The following is a 25,089-nucleotide window of genomic DNA, read 5'->3' as shown; positions in this document are numbered from 1 at the left end:
CATGCCATCTGCAATCTTCTCATTCTGTTCATTCCTTACTCCCCCCACCTGCCTCCTGCTTCCATCCACGCTGGAAATACCACTTGCTAAGGTCTGCAATGACAGTGACATTGCTAGAATCAATGACAAGACCTCAGATCTTACTGGACATCTCAGCAGCATTAGGCAGCTGTCAGCCACTCCCCTCTACTGAAACACATCTTCCCTGGGCTTCCACGATATTCTTGGTCTTCTTTCTACCAGTAGGGTCCTCCTCCTTACAGACTTATTCCCCTCGACCCAGACGTCCCATGCTGGGCTTTCTAAGTCTGTTCTGAGGTTCTTTTCCCCTCTTTCTCTTGCTCATTGTGTCACCACCATCCAGGGCCTCTGGTCTAACCGAATCCAGCTGCCTATCCCTCATCTCTGCTTGGATGTCTCAAAAGCAAAATAAAGCCTCAAAACACAAACCTGAACTCATAAGGCATTTAATCATTCATTTATCCCCCCCACCGATGAGTTTAATATCTACTACTGGCTGCTCCTGACTTCCACAAAGTCATGATGGATTTTGGCACACAGCCATTTTGGAGTAAATGACTTGTATTTCTACTTTATACAGAGTTAGAAATGGACACCTACCGGGATCCCTGGGTACCCTGGTGTCCCCGGAAGGCCTGGAAACCCTCGCTCACCCTGGAAGGCAGACAAAGCTTGTTATTCTTTTCAGTTGTTCTAGAACAGCCTATTGAGATATTTTCCCTGTTTCTCTCTTCCAGCCCTGCAGTGGTAAATCTAGACTAAGTAACCCAAATTCCTTATGGCTACTGGGTCATGAGGCTGAAGGCCAGAAAAACATTATCTTAATTGAAAATAGGATTAGAATATACTGTTTCTCAAATTGTGCATAAATGGCAAAAGTCCAGTTGTGCCAAGAACTTTTTAATTGCTGTTTCCTTGAAACTTGAGTAATTAGTTCTTTCGTGGGCACCATTCTGGGTGAAAGGAGGGCGCTGTCATGGAACAAAGGGCATGGGTGAATGCTGAAAAGCTCGGTCACTCTTTTTCAAAGACCAATTTTGCATTCCAAGCTTTCATTTCTGATTTAGATAGAATCACAACCTCAGGTGAAAGTGACTGGGTGAGCCCCTAGTTGTCTTTTTGTGCGAGAACACAAGAGAACATCTTCAAAACCAAGAAACCAAGCCACAAGAAGAAAGAAAACCATCATGTTTCTGTCCTGAAGACACATATCAGTGGTTCTGGCTAAAAGAATCTCTCAAGGAAAATCTGTGTCTTCTCTTTCCTCCTTCCTCTCGATTGATTCAATCTGAAGAACGTTTCCTAGCCATCTCCTGGGTGAGAAGTACATACCTTAGAACCATTGCATCCTGGGACACCGGCAGGTCCATAGGGCCCAGGATGGCCCGGGGTGCCCTAAAAACAGAGCAAGTCTCAGAAAGGTGACATCAGCACTCGGCCCCGGGAACAAGTGGCCATCGTGAAGGACCCAAGGTGAGGGAGAGGTGGTCCAACTTAAATAGTTATTTAAATACAAATGGCTATTAAATAGTTCCGTTGTATCTTTAGTTATTTTAGGTGATTTAAGTAAAAAGTATAGCAAATAAAATGGCCAATCAAAACCAAAAATTATCAAGTGAGATACATATATTTTAGATAAAACAAAAGACCTTTCTATATAAAATGAAGTCCTTAATATGATATTTTAAGCTGGAAGAAAGGAAAGGAAAAAGAAGAGGGATGTATACATAAGGTAACATTTTATTGTTCTACACTATTAAGCAGAGTTAATATTCTATCTCATCTCTTCTCTTCTCTTCTTTTCTCTTCCTTCATTCCATTCCTCTCTACTCTACTCCACTCCATTCCATTCTATTCCATCTAACCTATCCTATCCTGTCCTGTCCATTCCATCCCGTCCCATCCCATCCCATCCCATCCCATCCCATCCCATCCCATCCCATTCTATCCCATCTCATACGGTCAAGTCCCATCCTGTCCCATTCCATTCTATTCTGCTTGGACTGTTCAGGAAGTCCAACTGGACTTGTGTGTTCTACAAATCCAAACTCTAATATGTTATGTGACTCTACTGTGACATTTTCATCATGTAGCTCATATCATAGCAACCATTTCCTTGTGCTATTGCTTTAACCTCTTTATTAAAGTGAACTTTCTTTTTATTTCTTTTAAATTTACACATTTTCCCCATTACTTACTGGAAGTCCAGGAGGACCTGAAAATCCTGGCAATCCTGTTATTCCCTAAAGATGTAGAAAAGGGGAAGGTGGAAAGAAAAACACTTAAAAAGTGTTTGAGCCTATAAAAATAGAAGCATTTACCATTATGATAACACCATCCTGTAATGACAATTAGGAATGGTTAAACACTATTTGAAAACAAACAAAACAAAACAAAAGAAAAAAAGGTTGGACAAATTTCTCAAAATCTTACATTTATCAAACTACTTTTTAAAAATTTTTAATTTAAATTTTAGTTAACATACAGTGCAGTATTTAAAAAGAGATGATTAAGATTGTTTTTGTCTTCTTTGGGGGCACTTTTGAGGCATAATTTGTATACAGTAGATGGCCCCAAGCTTCTGCAAAGAGCTTGAGGAATGTTTACATATGAGTGCATGTACATACTGGTATCACCACCACCATCCCATCCAGACAGGGAACATCTCCACACCCCTCCATGATCCTCTCACACCCTTTCCTAGACCATTAATATCCACCCCAACACAGTAATCACTGCTTTCTACCATGACAGATTACTTTTACCTGTTCTTGAACTTCACCTATACAGTGTATCAAACAGAATGTATTCTTTTGTGACATTTGTAGAACTTTTACAGTGCAGAGTTCTTATTTTTTAAAGAAGAAGAATTTTTATCAAACCATCCAGATGGACCAGTTGGACTACTAACCCTCACACCTTTGGGACCAGTGAATCCTGGGAGTCCTGGTGAGCCCTAGATCCAAGAAAAAAAAAAAAAGGAACTGGAAATTATTTGGTACTAAGACACTATAAATTAAAAGTTCCCATTCTATTCACATACCAAACTGTTTTGCTCTTGTGATTATTTCAGTGTTAACACAGTGAAATTGCTTGTTTGCTTAATTGAAGCTAAAATAGTTTTTAAAAGATTCTTATTTACTTATTTATTTGATAGAGAGATTGAGAGAGAGAGATCAAAAGTAGGCAGAGAGGCTGGCGGGGGTGGGGTGGGGGGAAGCAGACTCCCTGCTAAGCAGAGAGCCCAACTCGGTGCTTGATCCCAGGACCCTGAGACCATGACCTGAGCCAAAGGCAGAGGCTTAACCCACTGAGCCACCCCGGTGCCCCTAAAGCTAAAATATGTATCAGAAAGGACGAACAGAAATTCATTCAAAGCCCTGCTACCCAATGTGGGGTCCAGGGTCCTGCAGGACTAACATCACCTGGGAGGCTCCCAGGCCTCCCCCACCCCCACACACATTGATTCCCAATCTACGTTTTCACCAGATTAGAATATGACTCTTGTCCCCATTAATGTCTGAGAAGAACTGCTGTACAAACCCCGCATTAACAAGACAGCTACTGAGGTCTGATAAGGATGATGATGCAGTTATAATGGGGATGAGAATGGCAGTCAATATTCCTGTGCATAAGAAAGACTTTATTAGCAAAATGGGCCTGGCAGGCATGAATAAAGGAACAGCCGAGTAAGGACGGTCTGAACCAGAGATAAACTTGCTCTGGGCATAGGATGAATATGGCATAGAGGCCCTGTTCCTTACAGAATAACCTTAAATGGAGACTTTTTGAACCAGGCCACTTGGTGGGGAAGTTCCATTGTCCAAAAGCCGTTTTTATCATTCCTGGGAGTTTTAACATGTTTTGGTATTTTTGACTTTTTTTTTTTTTTTGAGAAAAGGGTTGTTACAGACTCTTCTGAGATGGGAGGGTCAAGGCCACAGCTGGTCTTTGCTGACTGAGGTGGAATGCCTGGGTGCATGCCCATATTCTCCATCTCTGCGTGATGCTGTTTGCGTCATGTGCAAGACCCCAGAATTGTGACTCTCTTCAAGCATACAATATTTAAAATTAAGAGAGGAAAATTTTAAGGCTGAAAAATCTTTTTGGTCAGGTTTTAACATGCAATAATTGTCTGCCTTTGATCAAATTATCTTTTGTGGGTCCATCTATAAAGTATGCTGTCATATCCAAATTCCATGGCAATGTGGCCCCCAGATTTTCTGGATTAACTTTATGGAATACCTCCACATCACCGAACCAAACTGTTGTGTCGTATGTTTGCAAAGATTATTTTAATCGATTGTTGGCTTTTCTAAAGAAATGCCAGTGTAACGAGCAGAGTGGGGGTAGAGAACGAAACAAAAAGGAAAGAGTTGGCATGAGTTGATCCAAGTCCAGCATTGAAGCAGCAAATCCGTTTTATTAGTGAAATGGGGCAACAGCCTAGGCCATGCCCTGGAGGAAGGTAGTGGGATGGTCAGTCACTGAATGGATACGATTTCAGACACTAAATGTCCAGAGTCTAAATGATATTTTTTCCCCAAATTTAGGGTCAGAAGAAAGAGAAATGGAGAAACAACAGATACATGAATTAGAGAGACATGAATGGCAGAATTCCTGGAAAATAACAACATTTTGCTTGTTAGAAACTGTAGGTGTGGATTTAGTTTCTTTGGATATGGGAGTTTGATTCTGGCATCATCTAAAACCAGATCTGAACTCTGATTTTGCCACTAAAACAGAGACTGAGTCACCATAGTCATGATTTCTGGGATCAATGGAAAGAGTAGCTCAGAGACAGTCAAGAGTAAACATCCCAATGCCTGACACAGAATAGATTCACAGTAACTTGTTGCCTTTGATGACCAAACAAGTAGTACACACATTGATGAAATTTAAAAAGACTCTGTGGGGATCAATTTCAATGATCTTTCATAGCTTACTTATTAGTTCATAGCTTGCTGGAGGCCTGCAGTCAGGGGAACGACCATGTGAGTGCGTGAGAGCCCAGGCTTAAGTCTAGCTAGTGTCCGCAGCAGGAAAGAGCCATCAGCACATCTAGTGGGTATGTGGTTCTTTAGCAAATCCTCTAGGGTATTTATTTGAACAAAGCCCTTTGTTGTATCACAGACTTTAGGATAAAAATGTGTGATGAGTTGAGAAAGAGGAACCCATGAAAGAAAAGAAGGGTGTGACAAAAGAAGAGATTCAGAGGAAGGATGATTCCAGAAACAAAAAAAGACAAGTGTTTCAAGGAGAGTGACCCACATGGTTTGAAACAAAGCAGAAGGGCCTGGGACAGATAGGGACACAAAAGTCATGGGTGATTTCTGCAGGAGCACTTTCAGGGCAGGGGGACCAAAGGCAAATCATGGCAGCTAAAGAGAGAACAGGAGATGAACTACAGTTAGCCTGGTTAGTTACTTTGTTTGTTTTTTAAATCTTGACAGAGAAAGGAAAGACAGGGAAAGGATAGCAATCCTTTGCTTACAGGACCTGAAAGATCTAGATGAAATTTTATATTTCATTAGTATGGGGGCCATTTACATACTTGAGGATTGAAAGAGAAAAGCTAACATCAAAAAGAAAGGAGGGGCCAAGAGGCATGGTTCTGGTGGGAGTCCCAGGATCAGGGGACAGGGGGAAGAACAGGTCCTGAATGGAAAGCCAAAAGAACTCACCCTTTTATGCAAGACGAGAGAAAATAGGCAGGTATAGAAGCTGTGTGGATCAGGGAGGAGGAAGAAGTTGAGTAGGGAATGTCAAGGTGATGAGCATTTGAATCTCTTGGGATAGATGCTGTTCTGAGGACCAGGCGAAGCCTGGAGAGCAGAAGTTCGGCATGGCACTCAGCAGTTGGCTTAGATATGGAATTCTCTCTGGTTCCCAGCAGCCCAGGGGTAGGCATAAAGAAGGTTAGATGTATTGGGGATATTCTAAGCTTATGAACTGACATACCTTGGGTCCCTGTGGTCCAGGCAAGCCTTCGGGACCTGGGAATCCCTTCTGGCCAGGAGAACCAGCAGGTCCAGGAAAGCCTTTCTCCCCCTATTAAAAACCAACACAGGATAAGAAACACACAGAATAGCATTGTCTAGCAATAAACATACCAAAAAATATTGCTTTCTTTTCTTTACAACTTAATGAGAACATTTGACATATTTTCCCCCCTTGGATCAACAAAATTGGCACTCAGCAGTAAGTATAACAGTAAATGGAAAGCTACCTGCTTTTGGTATTTGTTGATAAGCTTGAAAGTATATGCCTTTGGTGTTGTAGGAACTACCTTTCCCCAAATGGTGGCGCTACATAGAGCAGAGATTCAGAGAGTTCATCAAGAAATAGAAAAGGAATGGGTGTGTGGGTGGCTCAGTGGGTTAAAGCCCTTGCTTTTGGCTTGGGTCATGATCCCAGGATCCTGGGATCGAGCCCCATATCGGGCTCGATGCTTAGCAGGGAGCTTGCTTCCTTTTCTCTTTCTCTCTCTCTCTCTCTGCCTGCCTCTCTGCCTACTTCTGATCTCTGTCAAATAAATAAATAAAATCTTAAAAAAAAAAAAAAAAAGAAGTAGGAAGGGAAAGCCCAGTGAGAAAGCTGAGATTGGTTCAGTGCGCTTGCTTGGGGATGGAAAGAGAATGAGGCTAACACACAAGAATGTGTTTGGGGAGTGTGCATAATTGCCCTGTAGCTTGAAAAGAACAACAAGCAGGCTATCAGCTTTAGCCCTTTCTTGATTACACAGGAATTAGTAATCCAATCTGCTCTTTGTGTAGGAGATGCAGGAGATATCAAGAGTGGCATTACCAAAAGGGTGAGCTAAATAATTTTTTAGAAAGAGATGATATTATGAGAATGTCCCTAGAAACGAGTGAGTGAAAATAATTTAGGCCCCATGAGTGACATGGTTCTGCCAACAAATAATTTTCTGGTGAACATAGGTCCTGGGATCACTCTTTATAGATGTCACTGGTTGATTCAGTCAATTTAATTACACAATTGGTAAATTAAATTTTAAAAAAGAGAAAGAGACCAAGTCAGCCATTTCACATTGTTATATTCATACACATCCCATAAAAGAAGAAACAAAAGAATTTGCTTGTCCTCTGTCAATACTCAGTCACTTGCACACATTCTAGAATAGCATCTTGCACACAGTAGGGACTTGATAAATTCTTGAGAGCAAAAAGGAATCCCAGCTTTCCAACATGCATCTGAGTATATTACATTCATAGCTTTAGGGAAAAACTTAAATCAAAGTTCGTGTTAATTATAGAATAATTGAAAATAAATAGAATAGTTACTATAGTTAGTACATAAATTATGTGCAAATTATTTTATCTAAAGAGCTAAAAATACATTCTAAAAATATTTTTAGTCCCCTTCAGTATTGTTAAGCAATTCATTAGTGTCCCAGAAGAAAGGGTTTGGTAAACAAAGAAAAAACTTTAGTTCTGCCTCTGTCTTAATTATCACAAATTGCAGGTTAATGGAGCGGACTAATGAGATTTCATGGCATTCTATTTTTTCCTTGAATTCTGCAATAGAGCTACAGGTTTGCCCCGCTATCTGAAGACACAGACTTCCTACGAAACTTTTCCTAATTTGAAATGGTGTAAAGCAAAGAGTATCCCCGCATTCCGAAAGTTCGAATTACACCACTTTGCTTTTATGAAAAACCTACGTTAGTGTGGTAATGTTTGTTTTGTTTTGTTTTGTTTTGTTTTTCCAAAGGAGCAAAATCCTCTTCGGATTTCTTTTGGTTACCAAAACGAATGGCTGTGTGGGTCTTTCCTAAAAGCGGAGTGGCGCAAGGCGAGCTTTCAGAAAGCGGGGGACACCTGTAGTTCTTCCTTGTGCGGCATTTAGGCCTTAGCCAGAGTGCTGTTGCGGAATTCCACCGCCAGGGGGTGCGCCTGCACCAGTGCTGCGGGCCTTGAAGACTGCGGATTCCAATGCCTGTGTCCAACTGAGTGTTATCAAGCTGTCTTCCGTTGGTCTCTCATGTTTATCAACATTTCTACATATAGAGACATTCTTAGAAGCTTTCTTTTTTGCCAACTTGCTCCTTTTTCTTTACAGACCGAAAGAGTTACATTTTAACTGATGGCATTACACAAGTTGCTTGAAACTTTCCAGAAGGCTTTTTTTCCTCTCCTTTTCTTTGGTTAATGTTTATATACAATTTCTTTAAAATTGGACTTAGGGAATGGAATAACACACTGCGGGTTCTTCTGATAAGAGCGAATTCCTGGATGAGCCCCACAGAAGAAAAGAATATTATTAAGATTTCATTTTTACCTTCTCCCCTTTGATCCCATCACAGAAGCACTGGCCTTTGTCTTTACAGACACATCCCTAGGAAAAGGGAAAAAGAAAGAGTTTTGTTTAAAAACAGCTTAATAAATCCTGGCTGACCAGGCAAAAGCAAACATATTTTTCTGTTCTTTGAGCGTTAAACACCATTTGTTAGGAGCCATACTGGGACAATAATATATCAAGAGAAACAGAACCAAGAAGTGAGAAGATGTTGCATTTAGGAAAGCTGTCGGGTGAGTGTACATCATTTTTATTATGTTGGGGAATTTAAGTTATTTATGGAAAAAAGGAAGTCATCTTTCCTTGTTTCAGGATAATGTATAGTTGTATCATATGAAATTGCCATAACCATCAGTAGAAAGTGGTCTAATGTTGGCAAGTCTCTTAGATTTAACTATATATATATGCATATGTGTATATTAACTGGTCATATCTTCTATAAGTGATTCAAAGATTTTCTTTTCCTGGAATGATGTTCAAGAAGAACAAACTAATTCACTAGTCTATCAACAGGTTCTTAGTATAAATCAAAAACAAAAATCTAGCTGTGAGCTTGGGCGCTCTTATCCTATCACAGTTACTTTGATACATTTTAGAACCTATGCACAGGCCAATTGTAATGAAGGTCGATTTTTGAAAATATCTCTGCCAGCAGAGGAACAAAGAGGTAGTTGAAAATACTAAATTTAAAATGTGTTTTGACACATGTTCTATGTTTATGTATTTATCTTTAAAATTTTTTTCTTTGGGTTAATATTAACTGAGAATGAGTTTGCTTTCCACAGGAAATGAATATTAATTGACAGCAAAAGCAGGGCAAGTCTAGGACCTGTGCTGGCTGGTTGGTAGGAAGAAATAAAATAGAAATTACCTCAGATATTTCCAAAGTGGAGGGCCCTATTTGTTCAATTAAAATAAAATGCTCAAGCAAAAACATCTTTATTTCCTGAACGTAGAACAGTAGGCTATGCTGCCTTTCAAGGAAGAGAAGTGTATAGTAATTTTCAGACACCAAATTTATACCTACCTCACAATTTATATAAATAGAAAGTGATTGACAAGGAAAATCTATATTCTCCTCAAGGGTTGGAGAGTTGGTATTTTTTAGAAAACGATTTTTCTGATTTTCCTCCCAGATGTTTGGGGTCATTCAGTCATAGCTTGACATAATATATCTAATCTTGTCTTTCTAGATTTTTAAACTTTATGTTCATTTCAATCACATATTTAAGAATACTCTACTGAAGTAATAGTTCTCAAAGTGGGGTTCCCCCATGAGCAGCATCCACACCACCTGTAAGCTTGTCAGAAATGTGAACTATCGGCCCTACCCCAGTCCCCCTGGATCAGAAACCTGATCTCAGGGGTGGGTCTCAGTATTCTGTTTTAATAGGCCCTCTGAGTGATTCTGATCCCACTGGTCTAAGCTATCATGTAAAATCTGAGTCTGCAAGCTAGAGCTAATTCTCGAAATGCGTCTGAACATTAGATCATTTGACATACTAATTTGCACATCAGTTTTCGTTTGGGATGTCTTTTTTTCCTGTCATCCCAAACAAGTAGCCAAGTTTTTGTGCCCCTCACTTTTGGGATGCTTTGTCACTGGGCTGAAAGTGAAAGCTGGCTGAAGACAAGAGCTCCAGCTTTTGTTTCTGGTTTCAGGACCTGCTGACAGTTGGTCCCAAGAGTTGGAGGGACAAGCATGCTGCTCCCACACAGCATGTGTATGTGTGGGGGTACAGCAGGGCCTCAGAGAGGAGTCTGAGTCTGAGTCCTACACCCAAGAGCACTAGATATTGGACAAGGAAGCACCACCTGCGTGAGGACCCAATGCCCAGGTTCACGTGGTGGTGATGGGCCACGGTTTTTAAGTAGACGGTGAGCATCTCTGACTCTTCTGCCTCCAGACACAACACAGAACTTTCTGGGAATCTCTGGACCATGGGTAAGAGGAGGCAAATGATCAATTCTCTAAACTCTGAGAAGGTAGATGGAGGTCATGAGGCAGGCCTTATTTTATTTCTTGGAGCGAACGCCATGTTGGCCATACGTTACTGGAAATCTTTCAATATGAGCTTGAACAGTTTGCCCCCGCATGAGATCAGGTCATCCTTCTTATTTGCTCCCATGAACACTTGTAGTTACATGTTTAATGTATATTTTCCCTGGGGCCTGTAAGCCCTAGGAGGGAAGGAATTATAGTCTTATTCACATAAGTAGCCCTGATGTATAATATATACTCAGCAAATGCTTGTGGATTCGATAAATGGATGGATGGGTAGATAGAAAACTGGTAATTTGTTTACATCCAATTTGGACCTGGAATTTCCAGATACAGGAGCCTATGGCTATTGCTGCACTGCCGTGACTGAGATATTTTCTCTACGCATGAATTATGCACAACTATCATTGAAGTGGCAAAAAATGAAACTAGAAGCCTTGGATATTTTAATACATGTTAAAATTAACAGCAGGCTAATTAGTTATTAGTTGCTTGGACTGAAAAGTCTTTTTTGGAAACTTTGAAACCCTTCAAGAAGTTGAAAAACAGTGCAATGAACCCTTCTAGAGCTTCCTATCTAGATATGCCAACTGTTACCATCTCTTTTTCTTTCCCTCCCTCTCACATACACACACACAGTTTTTGCCAAACTGTTGAAAAGTAGACTGCAGACACCATGACATTTCACTGCTAATGTTTCTGCGTGCATCTCCCCAAAACAACAGTATATTCTTATCCAGTTGAAACATCATTTCTGAACATAAAAAATCAACACTGATTTTTAAATTTCAGGTAATTGGTAACTTCAGGTTACTGGTTCTAAAGTGAGCTCTGGAGGCTTATATAAGATTATTGATGACCATTAGTAAATAAAAAGCTGTTTAATTTTTAGCAAATCTTTCAATTCAGACCCAGATTTAGACTCAATCAATGCTTTTACTTATAACCAATAAATGAAGTCTGTTCTCAACCTGTGGCTCTCACGGTTTCAAAGAAGAAGCCTTAGGGCTCAGACGGGTGGTATTCACAGATTGGGTATGGGGCTTGCTGTGTGACTGTATTATTCCCTTGAGTTCCCTCTTGCCTGGGGTCTGGCTTTCCATCTTCACCCACAGTGACTTTGCTCCCCTTTTCTGGTCATCAAAACCATGGTTCCTGATTTTTTACATTATTGTCCTTCAGTTGGAACATTAGGGGGTAACATGTTTAGGTTTTGTTTGTATTTGGTTTCATTGTCTTTACATTAAGATAAAAACCCTATTTGATAGTTCAAAACCAGCTGGTTGGTTAATTGAAAAAGTTAGTTAAATTGAGAAATTTAAAAAAATGAACAAACAGATCCATGAACATTTTAGACATTTTATAACTTAAAATATACACATGTATGCCAATTCTTCAATCTTATGAAATAGGGTCCAGGTCTTTTCTTTGGGAATGGGTCTGCTGTTGGAATTCTGCGACACCATTCTTCCTAAGCCACACCCATGATGCACCACTGACAATTTCAGCTTCTGGTTTCTTTGAAACAGGTTTATTCCTGGAAGATGCTTATGGAGCAATTTGAGTATGGAGTCCTTCTCGGCATTAAACCATGTTTTTCTCTAACTTCTTAAATGTTTTCTCAGCCATATTTAATTGAATAGCAGTTTCTAGTTGTCACAGAAATACAAATCTTATGCATTTGTATTTAACCAATTTGTTATTTAATATTTAACGAAATCACTTTGTTACTATAATAAGTACAACTGATAGAAACAACTAACTCTTGGCAACCATAAAACTCCACCAGTGGAGAAGGCATATGTCAATGTACTAGGGAGAAGCCTATGGGTCTCAGGTGGGCAGTGTCAGTGGGCATCGACCGATATACTATAGAGCAGGTATGGAGAGTTCTGGTCAGTCCAACAGTCACTCAAAAGGAGAGTCATTGTGAGAGCATCTATCTGTCCACCATGTCACCCACATGCAGGTGGTCAGCACAGTTGGCAAGATTCCAGAGCTAGGTCCAGGGCTGTTTCTATGCTTGGGTTAGCAGAAATGCTCCAAAACTCTTCCAGTTTTAATTTGCAGTTAAAATGACAAGGCATGGCCAGCCTATATACTTGCAAAATTGGACTGACCTAGGACTTCAGAGTATGTGACAATTTTGCTGACACACGGATGCTCCACCTGAGTGAATCAACTCAAAATTATAGTTAGGGACACTCTCTGGCTTTTGTTCAACTGCTACCTTAGAAGCAAGTGCTGTGCCTGTGATACCTCTGAGAACACTTCCCAGGCCATGGAAATTAGGCTCTTCACTTTTGGGATGGTAATGACAGTAGACTCAGACTCAAGATATTCATTTCTCCTAATTAAGCTGTTTTTCCTGAACTAATTTTTAAATTTGCAAATGTGTATGAATAATTCAAATAGATTATTTGGCTAAAAGGTACAGTGACTCTATTTTCATTATCACTGAGTTTGATCCACTTTTTTTGCAGCCACTTTTGAAACACCATGGAATGTGTTTCCATGGTAGAATAGACTATAACCCATTACCCTCTATTTAAATGTTAAATCACTTAAAAACCAGCTTGGCCAAGTGTTACTGGCCATTAAGAAAGCAGAACTAATGAATATTTCTTAAGCAAAAATTTTATGACTTTTCCTCTTCCAATAATAAAGTACCTCTTAGTTTCCATATACTTTAATGAAGTAAGAAATCATTTGTCATGAGCAGAAAGCTCTTAATAATGATTTTATGGGTTTTTGCACCCTGCTAGCCATTAATACATCAGGAAGTGATCCAAGATTACATGATGTTTTAGCACTTTTGAATATTAAATAGTTAAAACTTGTGAGAATAATTCATTTAAAGGTCACATGCATTTTTTACAACCTCACTTAAAATGTAAAATAAACTGTGATAGTAGAGAATCTTAATAGGTTTAGAAGTCAAGAAATAATAGTTCTTAGGCCATACCTACATAGGATCTGTTCCCAGACTTGTTAGCTGTGAACTGGAGCTTAGGACAAGTTACTTAATCCTTCCAAGTTACCTCTTCTTTAATGGAGGATATTAAGATCTATCCTCCAGGGGGGTTTTTTGTGAGTAGGATTTGAGATGCTGTCAACTGAGGAGCCTGCAGAGTGCCCTGCTTCCAGTCAAAGGGGGTCACTTCTCTCCCCTTTCTTGCTGTACTAGGCCCAAGGACACACACACTATTATCTGATACTTCCTACCATCGGTCCCATCTGCACTGGTCCTGATTCTAACAGCAACAGTAAGAGAGACTGAAAAGTATTTTTGTTTGACTACAAATGAATTAAGTAGTATTTGTTAATAGTACTCTTAGACTATATTGAATATACTAGTTGATATTATTTATACATGAGCACAGATATAATTTGTTTTACTTGTTTAATAAAATGTTGGTTGGAAACCCCAATGGTCCCTGATGCTCATACATGAAATATGCCAAGTCAAGTGTATTATATAAAGGCAGCAGACACTTCCCAGGAGGTCTGATCAGCTGGCTCTCCCACTGGTCTCTTTGTCTCAGCTCCCAGCCTGCCCTCGGACTGCCCACGAATTGCCCCCATGTTGCCCTCTCTTCCCAGCAATGTGGCAGAAGGGTTAAGGGTACTGTTTCCAGGGCAGACTTCCTGAGTCTACATCCCAGCTCTGCCAAGTCATTTGTATAACTTTAGGTGCTCTCTAGTGCCTTAGCTTCCACAGCTGTAAAATGGGGTCAAATGGGTTAATATTGGTAAAGCACTTAAATGAATATATAGCACTGAGGGTTGTGAAGTGAACCAGAATATGTCATCCCCATATTCCTCTCTGACATAAAGATTATTTTGAATTGAAAGCAATAATGAGGCAGTAAATGCAGAGAAGGTTCCCCCTTTTCTATGTAAAGGCAAGAAACTGGAGACAGACTCTCATTAGTCTAGAGATAGCACCAGAGGAATTTCATTTTTTTTTAAAATTTTATTTATTTATTTGACAGACAGAGATCACAAGCAGGCAGAGAGGCAGGCAGAGAGGGGTGGGGGGGGGGAAGCAGGCTCCCCGCTGAGCAGACAGACTAATGCAGGGCTCCTGATCATGACCTGAGCCGAAGGCAGAGGCTTTAACCCACTGAGCCACCCAGGGGCTCCACCAGAGGAATTTTAAATAAACCTACTCCTAGTTACCTCTCCACCATTTACAACCACAAGCCCAAACCCCTTGTCTTGTTAATTCTTCACAAATTTATTGCTTTGTCTAAAAGGTATAAATTTTCCTGCTCTGGTCACTTCTTTGGATCTTCATTCTCTTGTGAAGACTCCCATGAGCATGTAAAATATTAATTAAATTAGTGTGCTTTTCTCCTGTTAATCTGTCTTTGTCAGTTTAATTTTTAGACCCAGTCAGGGACCCTAAGAGGGTCAAGGAACATTTTTTCCTCCCCTACAGCTGTTACTGTGGCTATCAACAGTTTGGGCAATTACTAATGTATTAAATTAATATTGTTACTTAAAAGTCCATAAGTTGGGTGCCTGGGTGGCTCAGTGGGTTAAAGCCTCTGCCTTCAGCTCAGGTCATGATCTCAGGGTCCTGGGATCGAGGCCCGCATTGGGCTCTCTGCTCAGCAGGGAGCCTGCTTCCCCCTCTCTCTCTGCCTGCCTGTCTGCCTGCTTGTGATCTCTCTCTCTCTGTCAAATAAACAAATAAAATCTTAAAAAAAAAAAAAAAGTCCATGAGTTGAGGGCTTACTATGTTTTCTAGACTCCAAGAGAAACCATGTCTCACAATTCCTTCTATCTCCTCAGCCCTGGCAGGCAGCAAACATTTCTCTTTTTACTCCTAAAACAAATAAAGAATCTAGTTATGAACATACATTTTTACTGGTCATTAATCGGCCAGGAAATCATTTCCAAGTAATCTTGGATGTTTTTTCTTTCTGCCTTCAAAACCCTGTATGCGCATCGTACCTACATTCTGGTGAGCCAGAAGTGGGCTTCCCTGCCTGCCCCCCATCCTCTCCTCCCCCACGTTCAGCCCGGCCTGGTTTAGTGTGAGGGGAAGTTGGCAGCGCTCAAAGCTGGTTAACACTCTACTGAGCAGGTCTGTTGATTCTGCATTATGGTTATTGATCCTTTGCCCAGCCAATAGCCTGAGGCGAAAGTTTTTGTGTGTGAAAAGAGCTGACCCAGTGTGGCTGACTGAGCCAGACAGACTCCATGAGCTGGACTTCGCAGGGCCCCTCCGTCCCGCGTCTGCCTTGAGCAACTGACCATAAGCCTTGGCAGCCTGCCCTCCAGTAAAGGCGAAGGACACCCGTGCACCGCTCCCGTGGTGGCCCCTTCTTCCCCGCCCAGGAGCCCCTGTCACCACACTTGGATATCACAGAAATCTCACTGGAGCTGCCACTTCCTATCTTTCAACCCCTGTCCAGAGAGACATCACTAGTCTAGACATCTAAATCAGCCACCCGTTTTTGTTTTTCTGGACGACAGCAAGCATGCACATTACTGGCTCTGACAAAGAAGGTGGCAATCAGAGGTCTCTAGTACATTTGGGAATAAATCGGTAAGAAAGTTCTGTCCATCTTGTATAAGGCAGTGAGTGGGATTTATACCTATAATGATTAACTCCAGGTTTTCGGTTTTGTTTTGTTTTTTTGTTTTATTTTTTTCCCTTGCCCTAAAAGGTTTTAAGTCTAACAGGACTAAGAGTCCTTCACCATTCATGTAAGATTAACAGACTCTGAAGGATCCCATGATAAGGATGCTGTAGAGGAAATGAACTTGGATCCTTCCTAGTATGATTTCAGTAGTTAACATTTTTTTTGAACAGTGACTACATAGGACACTGCTCAGGCTCTGCTTTGTGTATGGCTTCATTTACACCCAATTACAACAATTCTGGGAGGTAGGTACTAGAATTAGCTCTACCTTCGAGCTATTAAAACTGGATGTCAGAGGCTAGAGGTCGTTACAAATGGAGCTGGGGGATATGGATCCAGCTGGTTTGATCCAGGACCACATTCTCAGCCACTATACTATATTTAATTGTTGGCTGGCTTTGTAGGCTACTGAGGCATTGGGGGAGGGACTCAGATGTATCTCTTCCCCTCACACTGTCACTGTGCCCTCAACGATGGCATGTAAAATCCCAGGGATAAATGTAACATCGTAGTTCATGGAATTTACAGTATAAATCAGGAGCTGGTGCACTGCAGCCCACAAGCCAAATCCAGCATGTGTCTGTTTTTGCACTACTTTTGACCTAAGAATTTATATTTTTCAAACAGTTGGGAAAAAATAAAAAGAAAAATAGTATTTTGTAACATGTGAGAATTGCCAGAGTGGCACCCAGGAATCTCTCTCTTCCTCCTGTTCCCTCCCTCATATTCCTCCCCCTCCTCCTACCATACTTCAGTCCAAGGGTTATTGGCAGGGAGGGCACAGTTAATGCAAATTGTGGGTTGGAAGAATCCAGAAGATCATCTAATCTAATAGTTCTTTATATTTTGTACTTCACAAGGCAGCAAAATAAAAAAAAAAAATTAATGGAGACCAACAGTGGATTGTTTCATTTATATTTTGATATGTAAGGGCAATGGCTATCTTCAAACATGAATAAGCAAATCTATCTTCCCACCCATGAGCCAATAGCAAATCTATCATCTACTATCATCATCCCTTAAGAGAAAACAGGGTTTTTTGGAGCACCTGGGTGGCTCAGTGGGTTAAGCCTCTATGCCTTAGGCTCAGGTCATGATCTCAGGGTCCTGGGATTGAGCCCCACATCAGGGTCTCTGCTCAGCAGGGAGCCTGCTTCGTCACACACACACACACACACACACACACACACACACACACACACCCGCCTGCTGCTCTGCCTACTTGCGATCTCTCTTGCTCTCTGTCAAATAAATAAATAAAATATTTTTTTAAAAAACAGGTTTTTGTTTTGTTTTGTTTTAAAGACTCACCGATTTATTTGAGAGAGAGGGAGCAAGAACTTATGTGTGCTCTTGCCCCCGAGGGAAGGGGTAGAGTGTCTTAAGCCCACTCCATACTGAGCATGCGGGGCTCAAATTGAGCCTGACAGGTCTCAATTTCACAACCCCAATCACAACCCGATCATGACCCCAGCTGCAAACAAGGCACTTAACCAACTACACCGCCCAGGCGCCCCAAGAGAAAACAAATTAGAGCACTGTTAACTAAGCAAGTAAATGCTCATAGACAAGATGCTCCTTTAAAGTGAAAATAAGTAACTTTTACTTCATAGGCAATACCTACGCTGTTCTTTTCTCATTTCCCTTGGTCTGGTGAAAGCCTACACCGTCCAACACAGGGATGACTTTGGGAAGCACTAAACTAGTCATAACTATCTTCTCTCTTCCACCCACATCCCTCTGGTTAGCCACTATCTGCTTCGTGACGTACTACTGTATGGTTTTCTCTCTGAGAGATGTCAGCAAGCTAATCTCATACAGTGTAATGCATGTTGCATTTTAAAATATGCCCTGTAAACTGACACATTTTTTATTGATAAATGTCTCTTACACACACACACATACACACACCCCCCTCCATTAATGCCCCAAGTGGTAGAAAATTCAAACTCCCAACTGACAGGCAAGATACATGTTGGGGCTCATGGGACCCTTTAGCTTGCCTGCTTGGTTTGCCTATATGTAGGACCAGGTCTTTTAAAAAATATTTTTGATACTATTACTTGTTTAAAAAAGTCAGAGGGAGAGATTAAACAGAAGAGCCTGTGGACTCTGAGAGAGAAACTGAGGGTTTTGGGGGGGTGGGAAGGTGAGCCTGGTGGTGGCTATTATGGAGGGCATGGATTGCATGGAGCACTGGGTGTGGTACATAAACAATGAATTTTGGAACACTGAAATAAAATAAAATTTAATTTAATTTTAAAAAAAGAAAAAAAGTATCTTGTGGGGGCACCTGGGTGGCTCAGTTGTTGGGTGTCTGCTTTCAGCTCAGGTCATGATCCCAGGGTACTTGGATCCAGCCGCATGTCGGGCTCCCTGCTCAGTGGGAAGCTTGCTTCTCCCTCTCCCCCTCCCCTTACTGGTGTTCCCTCTCTCGCTGTGTTTCTCTCTGTCAAATAATAAATAAAATTTTTAAAAATTATCTTGTATATAAAACTAATCTAGGGGCACCTGGGTGACTCAGTGGGTTAATGCCTCTGCCTTCGGCACAGGTCATGATTCCAGGGGATCGAGCCCCGCATCGGGCTCTCTGCTCAGCACGGAGCCTGCTTCCCTTCCTCTCTCTCTGCCTGCTTCTCTGTCTACTTGTGATCTCCGTCTGTCAAATAAATAAATAAATTCTTTAAAAAAAATTAAAAAATTAAAAAAAGAACTCATCTATTTCTTTTTCATTTGCCAACCCGTGAAGAAGCACAGTAGAACCAGGCATGTCAAGGTTCTCGTTCATCTCTCCAGGGATGTTTCTTCATGTGGAAGAGAATCTGGAAAAGTGGCCCTTAGCTCTTGTCCGTGTGGAGAATGATCACATGCCTTTCACCACTTCCAAAAGCTGTTACTTGGCTAATTATACCAACTGTCAATAGCAAATCTAAAGTGATTTTCAGAGTTTCACAGTTTTCAGCTTTGGGTTCTGGGAGAGCTGCTAGAAGTGTTTAGAAACCTTGCACTCAATCATATAAATATAAAACGATTCAAGGGAAAATCCATTTTCTATCTGTGAACCTAAAAGTAACCCAAAAGGAAGACAAGAAGCTGAAGGTCCCTCTTTACACGAGGTCAGTTTTCCAAATGGAAGCCTTGTTTGGATTTTTGGGGAGATTCAGATGTGCTACTGTTTGAAAATATGAACACAATTTGGGTAGCCATATTATTCTGAATAATAAGGAGAAAAAACAGGCTCACTTGTGTATATAAAAGTTAATCCAGAAAGATAGTTGTTTATTTTTTTAATTAAAAAAAAATTTTTAAAGATTTTATTTATTTATTTGACAGAGTTCACAAGTAGGCAGAGAGAGGGAGAAGCAGGCTCCCTGCTGAGCAGAGTCCGATGTGGGGCTCAATCCCAGGATTCTCGACCATGACCTGAGCCGAAGGCAGAGGCTTAACTCATTGAGCCACCCAGGCACCCCTAAAGATAGTTGTTTAAATACTTTTATATTTATCCTCTTTTTTTGCATGTGTGTGAAAACCAGAATAAGATGGATAAAGAATAAAAAACAGTACCAACTCACAAGATGAGAAAAATAGGTGAGCAGACAAAAACAGATCAAAAGTGTCAATTGTTGGAAGCTGGGTGACCAGTGAAAGCTTCATGTCAACTGGACCATTACATTTGTAAATATCCTCTGTTCCAATAAGAGATAAGACACAAAACCAGAAAGTAAAGACAAACTCAAAAACAAGATAAATATTTCTGGTGAGTAACATGCAATGACAACACAAAGCATGGGGGAGGGTATTGGATCATCACATGGTTGGACTGAGTCTAGAAGCCAACTGTGGTGGTTTGGAATTTGGCACCTGTGCATAGTAGGGAACGTGAGACAAGAAACACCATTTTAACATTATTTGGAGTCATGAGGCATTTCCAATACTGCCCATTCCAAAAGGGTGGGTACACACAGACGAGAAAGAAAAAAGAAACAACAAAAATTGGATTACAGAGCTGTGGTAGCTAGTCTCTAAGATGGCCCCTAGTGATCCCTCCTCCTGGCATTCATGCCTTTTTGTAGTCCCATCACATATTGAACCAGGGTTGGTATGTAGGGCCAACAGAATAGGACAAGCATGATGCTATGTCACTTGAGACGAAGTCATAAAATAAAATTATGATATCTGCTCTGTCTTGGGTTACTTGCTCTAAGGAATCCAGCTGCCATGTCAAGTCAAGGAGCCTTATGAAGAGGTCCATGCATTAAAGAATAGAGGCCTCTGGGAAAAACCCTGTGAATGAGCTATTTGACTCTATCAAGACTTAGATGACTACTGCTCCAGCCTACAGCTTCTGAAATGCATGAGGGACCTGGAGATAGCACCCCCAGACTTCTGCTCCCAGGATTCCTGGCCCTCAAAAAATGTATGAGATAATAAATGTTCACTGTTTTGAACTGAACAATTGGGGGCTAATCAATTAGGTAGTAGTGAATAATACAGGGTGTCCAACTAAAATTAAAAGTTTGATGGAAATGATAAAAGAGAAATTTAGAAACTTTCTCAGAAAATAGGGCAAAAGAAAAAGAGGTGAACAATAACAAAAAAAAGCACAAAAGTTTTGAGGATCAATTCAGGATGTCCAGTATCTGACCAAATGGGATTTCAGAAAGGCCAAGGAGATAAAACTGGAGGAAATTATCAAAGAAATAATAAAAGAAATGATTCTCTCAGTGAAGAATATAAATGTTTTATTTGATGGAGCCTACTGAATATCCCCTTACAAATACACATCTGAGGTATATTATCAAAGCATTCCAGAACACTGGGGACCATGAGAAGATTCTAGAAGGAAACAACAAGAAGAAACAGACACATACAAAGATCTTAGAATCCAATGACATATTGGATGTATCAACAATAATACTACAAGGGAAATATGGCATGACGCTTTCAGAATTCTAGGGGAAATTGATTTTCATTGTAGACTTTGATACTCACCAAATGATACATTAAGTTTGAGGACACACAGATTATATTCAGGTCCATAAGGAAGGAAAAATATTACCATCCTGGCATTCTTCCATGGTTAACTACTAGAGGATGTGTTCCACCAAAAAAAGGAATCAGGTCAAGAAAGGGGAAGACCTGGGATCGAGAAGAGAGGATCTAACTCGGAATGAGTGTCTCAGGATGACCAAGGTATAAATAACTCAGACTAGAGCCAGAGGGTGGCAGCCCCTGGGGGACACCAAGGAAACTGACAAGTGTGACTAGAAAATTTAAAAACTTCAGGAAAAACAAAAGTTTGTCCAAGAAAGTTCAAACACATGAAAAGCAGTGGCTTAGTAATGAACGCAATTTCCAAAACCATATACTACTGATATAACCAAAAGTTTTGATCTAAGCATGTTGGGAAGATTTGAAGAAAAGGGAGTTGTAGGTCACAGAAGCGTCCTCACCTACTGAGCTGCAAGTCAATAGTGTTAGGGGCGCCTGGGTGGCTCCGTTATTAAGCGTCTGCCTTCAGCTCAGGTCATGATCCCAGGACCCTGGGATCCAGCCCCACATTGGGCTCCCTGCTGGGCAGGAAGCCTCCTTCTCCCTCCCCCACTCCCACTGCTTGTGTTCCCTCTCTTCCTGTGTCTCTCTCTGTCAAACAAATAAATAAAATAAATAAACAAATAAATAAAATGTCTGCCTCTTTGGGGGGATGCGTGGGAGGGTAGGCTAGAGGGGGACTTTGTTTTACTCTAAGTCTTTTAATACTACAAATATTTTATTATTATTATTATTTACTATCTGTATTTTTTACTCTGCTCAAAATTCACAATAAAAAAGAAAGTTCATCTCAAAACCAGAAAATTTCCTGTTAAGTTCACATTTAAAGTCTAATAAGTTATTGTTTTCTCAACCTAAAAGCATTCTAAGTTCATCTTCAGTGATGTTTTTCTCCAATTTGGAAAATCACCAATCTAGCTTTGACTTCCCAGTAGAAAAAAAAATACAATAAGAATAAACATAGGAAAATTTTAAAGGAAAATGATTCAACCACTTGATGAAGTCACATTCAGCAGATTCTTTGCCAGTGAAGGTCAGTCCTGGAGGTTGCCTGGCCTACCACTTGCTGGGGAGGTGGGACACCGACACTCTCTGATGTTCTAAATCATACACTATTAAGACTGCAAGTGGCCTTAGGGTTCATCTGAATCATACTGAGTCCAAGGTTGGTCCAGATTTTATGTGGAGCCCAGAACCTCTCCTTTTCTCTTGAGAAGAGGAGCTGACTACATTTTAGGAAGACTGTGGAACTTCCAAGCATAGAGGCCATTACATATGCTAGTTCTTTTGCCCATTGCCCCAGCTGGATTGGAGAGGTAGCACCCACAAACCTGCAGGCTTGGTCTCAGCTGTGCCCACATTATAGAAAAAAAAATTCTTTAGGGCTGATTTGGGTTGGGGCTCCATTCCTGGCTCATGATGGCCACTATCATGAAAGTATTTTCTCCCTAAGAGTGGAGGACAGTAAATGTTGTCTAACACTTGGATAGGAGCAGGACAGAAGCCAACAAATCACAAATATAAAAGCTCTCTAAAGGATAAGGAGAGAATCTGATATCCTGACTTGCCTTTTAAAAGAAAGTATAGAAATGTTTGGAGTTTTTGTTGCATTTGTTATGATTAACGTGCTTCGTTGATAGCACCAGTTCAAATCAAACCATGATTAAGAAAAAAATCTCTGTTATTTTCATGGTGTTCCGACTGAAAGTTAGGATAGTGATTCTCAACCACTAGTATACATAAATTATCTGGAGCCCTTAGCAGTCTTAATTTTTCCAGGACCGCAAGTCTAGAGAATAGCTCTGAGTGCCTGGAATCTGTATTTCTATTTAAAGTCTAATAAGTTATGCATTTAAAGTCTAATAAGTTATCTCCTGTATGCCCAGGAGACTGGGTTACAGGGGTTCCCCCAACACACTTTGAGAGTCAACTTTACCTCTTGAGCATTAAGCAGAAACTGAACCTCATCTGGAAAACGATTACACTTACGTCTGTGGTATTCATGAAATAAGAAAACAGTATTTCTTTTTTAAAATAGAAGTTAGGATTAATTATCAACCATAAACAAATTTCCCAAATTGTATTATGTCTCTCCCCTGATTAAAATTGTTTGTTCATTCCTTACGGCTGGCGGTGCCAAGTCTAAACTCATCAGGATGACGTACGAGGCTCTTTGTATTCTGGTCCCCCCTCTTTCCCCAGCCGCTGAAGCCACTGGTCAACCCGAGTTCTCTTTTACATTCCTGGGATTTTCCACATGGTCCTTCTTTGGCCTGAATGTCCACTTCTCAATACCCCTTACTCTGCTTGGCTAAGTTGTGCTCATTCTGGAGCAGTTCAAAGGTTACCTCTTTCCGGAAGACTAGCTCCTTAAATCTTCTGGTAGTTACTTGCTCTCTCCTCTGTTTCGTGCATAACTGCTCTCATAACACATATTTAATTGCATTGTAATTATTTGTTTCTCCATCACCTAACAAAGCTTCTCATAAGAAGTCACATTTTACTCATCTGTTCCTAGGAGAGGGGACAATTTACAGGGCAGGGGAGGAAGAGAGCAGTTGTCCCAGGGAAAAACTGCTTAGCTGTGTCATATGACATGTGGACTTGCTTGATTATAAAACGAGGCCCTCAGGATGAACCTGAGTGGTGGGGGTGGGGGGCCCCTATATATGGACTATATATGGAAAGGTATAAAGAGAAATGTAACAAATACCTCTTCACCTACCCCCAGCCTAAGAAATAGCACATTACAAATATGGTTGAGGTCCCCTGTGTTGTCTCTGAATCTTCGATAAAGTTTGTTCTGTAAAACTGCCTCATCCTGGGAAAGCTGAACAAGCAGTGCACTGTCCTGCTCCAATCCACGAGTGGAAGAATAATTGTGGAAATTGAGATGTTGGTGTGATTCAGTCTTCAGCAAGTACAGGAAATCAGAAGGAGAAGCTACCAAGAGAATGCAGGCCCCAGGGAATTTGCAGAAATCTTGGGCAGAATTTGGATTTCCCATGGATTTGAGATGGTATTCAAAGAATTTCAAGTCGTTTTAAATCTCAAAGGACAGGATACTCCTACATGGCCCTGGGGCTACAGTCGCCAATAGTAGGTGTTCAATAAATATTGACCCTCTGAAAAAAATAGCTTACAGGGTACTAAATCCATCAAGTGGGTAGGCATAATTTATATGACTATAGATGCCACATAACTATTATTAAAACAACAAAAGAAAGTTAAAAATTAAATTGGGCACATGTCAAGAATAGTACAATGCTTCATGGCACTGAAAATAGACTATGAAGAGATAAGCATATAAATATGGTGATGACAGCTGGAGTGAGACACCATACAAAAATATATAAGAAAGTATAAGCTATGTCTCCAGAAAAACAAACATTTGGATATTTTAGACATTAATGATTGACTGAAATTTTTCTTCCAGATGACTAATGCCAAGTAAATAAAAATCATAGGAGCAGGTAGACGAGAAAACCAGAGTCCTTAGGACTGGCTCTGGGAAAATAGAAATGCACAGTGTAGTATTACAAGTAGGAGGGTCTAAGAGGAGGTAAAGGGCATGAGCCCCAGAGCACAGTGAGCAGAAAAGGCAAAGATAAAACAGAAATAATGGGTCAGAGGACAGAGACTTCATTCCATGCTTTTATTTTAGATAGAAGAAGGGAAATTCTGCACAATGGTGATATCTATTTTGGATGGAAAGAAAAGAATATGAAAAACAGAGTTTTTCTTTTTTTTTTCTTTCTTTTTTTTTTTTAGTTCCCTATTTTAGAATAAAAAAGAAAAGCAAGCAAAAATGAAAATTCAGAATTCAAAGCAACTGAGATCCAGATCACAAAACTTCTAAATGTTAAACATCAGGTGTCTTTTGGAGCTCTCTGAAGATGACTGTATTTTCACACCTCCCCTAGTATTTGCTTTGCTCTTCATATTAAAAATATTGTTTGTTGTTGCTAAAATAGAGTTTGATTGTTCGACTTGGATCAACAGAGCAGGCATCTAGATAGCTTGCTTCACTGTTAGTTT

General features: G+C 40.5%; 1 protein-coding gene and 1 long non-coding RNA gene across 2 annotated transcripts in view; one reads left to right on the top strand and one right to left on the bottom strand.

Annotated features, from left to right (window-relative positions):
- Positions 1 to 25,089, bottom strand: part of COL4A3 (collagen type IV alpha 3 chain) — a 125,818-nt gene that overhangs the window by 55,539 nt on the left and 45,190 nt on the right. Inside the window, exons 2-7 of the mRNA XM_032857373.1 lie at positions 8,323 to 8,379; positions 5,983 to 6,072; positions 2,933 to 2,977; positions 2,220 to 2,264; positions 1,354 to 1,416; positions 622 to 675 (exon numbers count right to left, since the gene is read on the bottom strand). Coding sequence (XP_032713264.1) covers positions 622 to 675; positions 1,354 to 1,416; positions 2,220 to 2,264; positions 2,933 to 2,977; positions 5,983 to 6,072; positions 8,323 to 8,379 — 354 coding nt within the window. The remainder of the gene's footprint in view (positions 1 to 621; positions 676 to 1,353; positions 1,417 to 2,219; positions 2,265 to 2,932; positions 2,978 to 5,982; positions 6,073 to 8,322; positions 8,380 to 25,089) is intronic.
- The window catches only part of LOC116867711, a 46,210-nt gene continuing 29,657 nt past the window's right edge, over positions 8,537 to 25,089 (top strand). Inside the window, exon 1 of the long non-coding RNA XR_004382651.1 lies at positions 8,537 to 8,573. This is a non-coding gene — a long non-coding RNA (uncharacterized LOC116867711). The remainder of the gene's footprint in view (positions 8,574 to 25,089) is intronic.

This window comes from Lontra canadensis, unplaced genomic scaffold (assembly GCF_010015895.1).
Source record: "Lontra canadensis isolate GAN:19392208 unplaced genomic scaffold, GSC_riverotter_1.0 scaffold13, whole genome shotgun sequence".
Classification (NCBI taxonomy): Eukaryota; Metazoa; Chordata; class Mammalia; order Carnivora; family Mustelidae; genus Lontra; species Lontra canadensis.
Note: the sequence above shows the minus strand (reverse complement) of the source record. Positions and strands in the feature narration are given on the sequence as shown.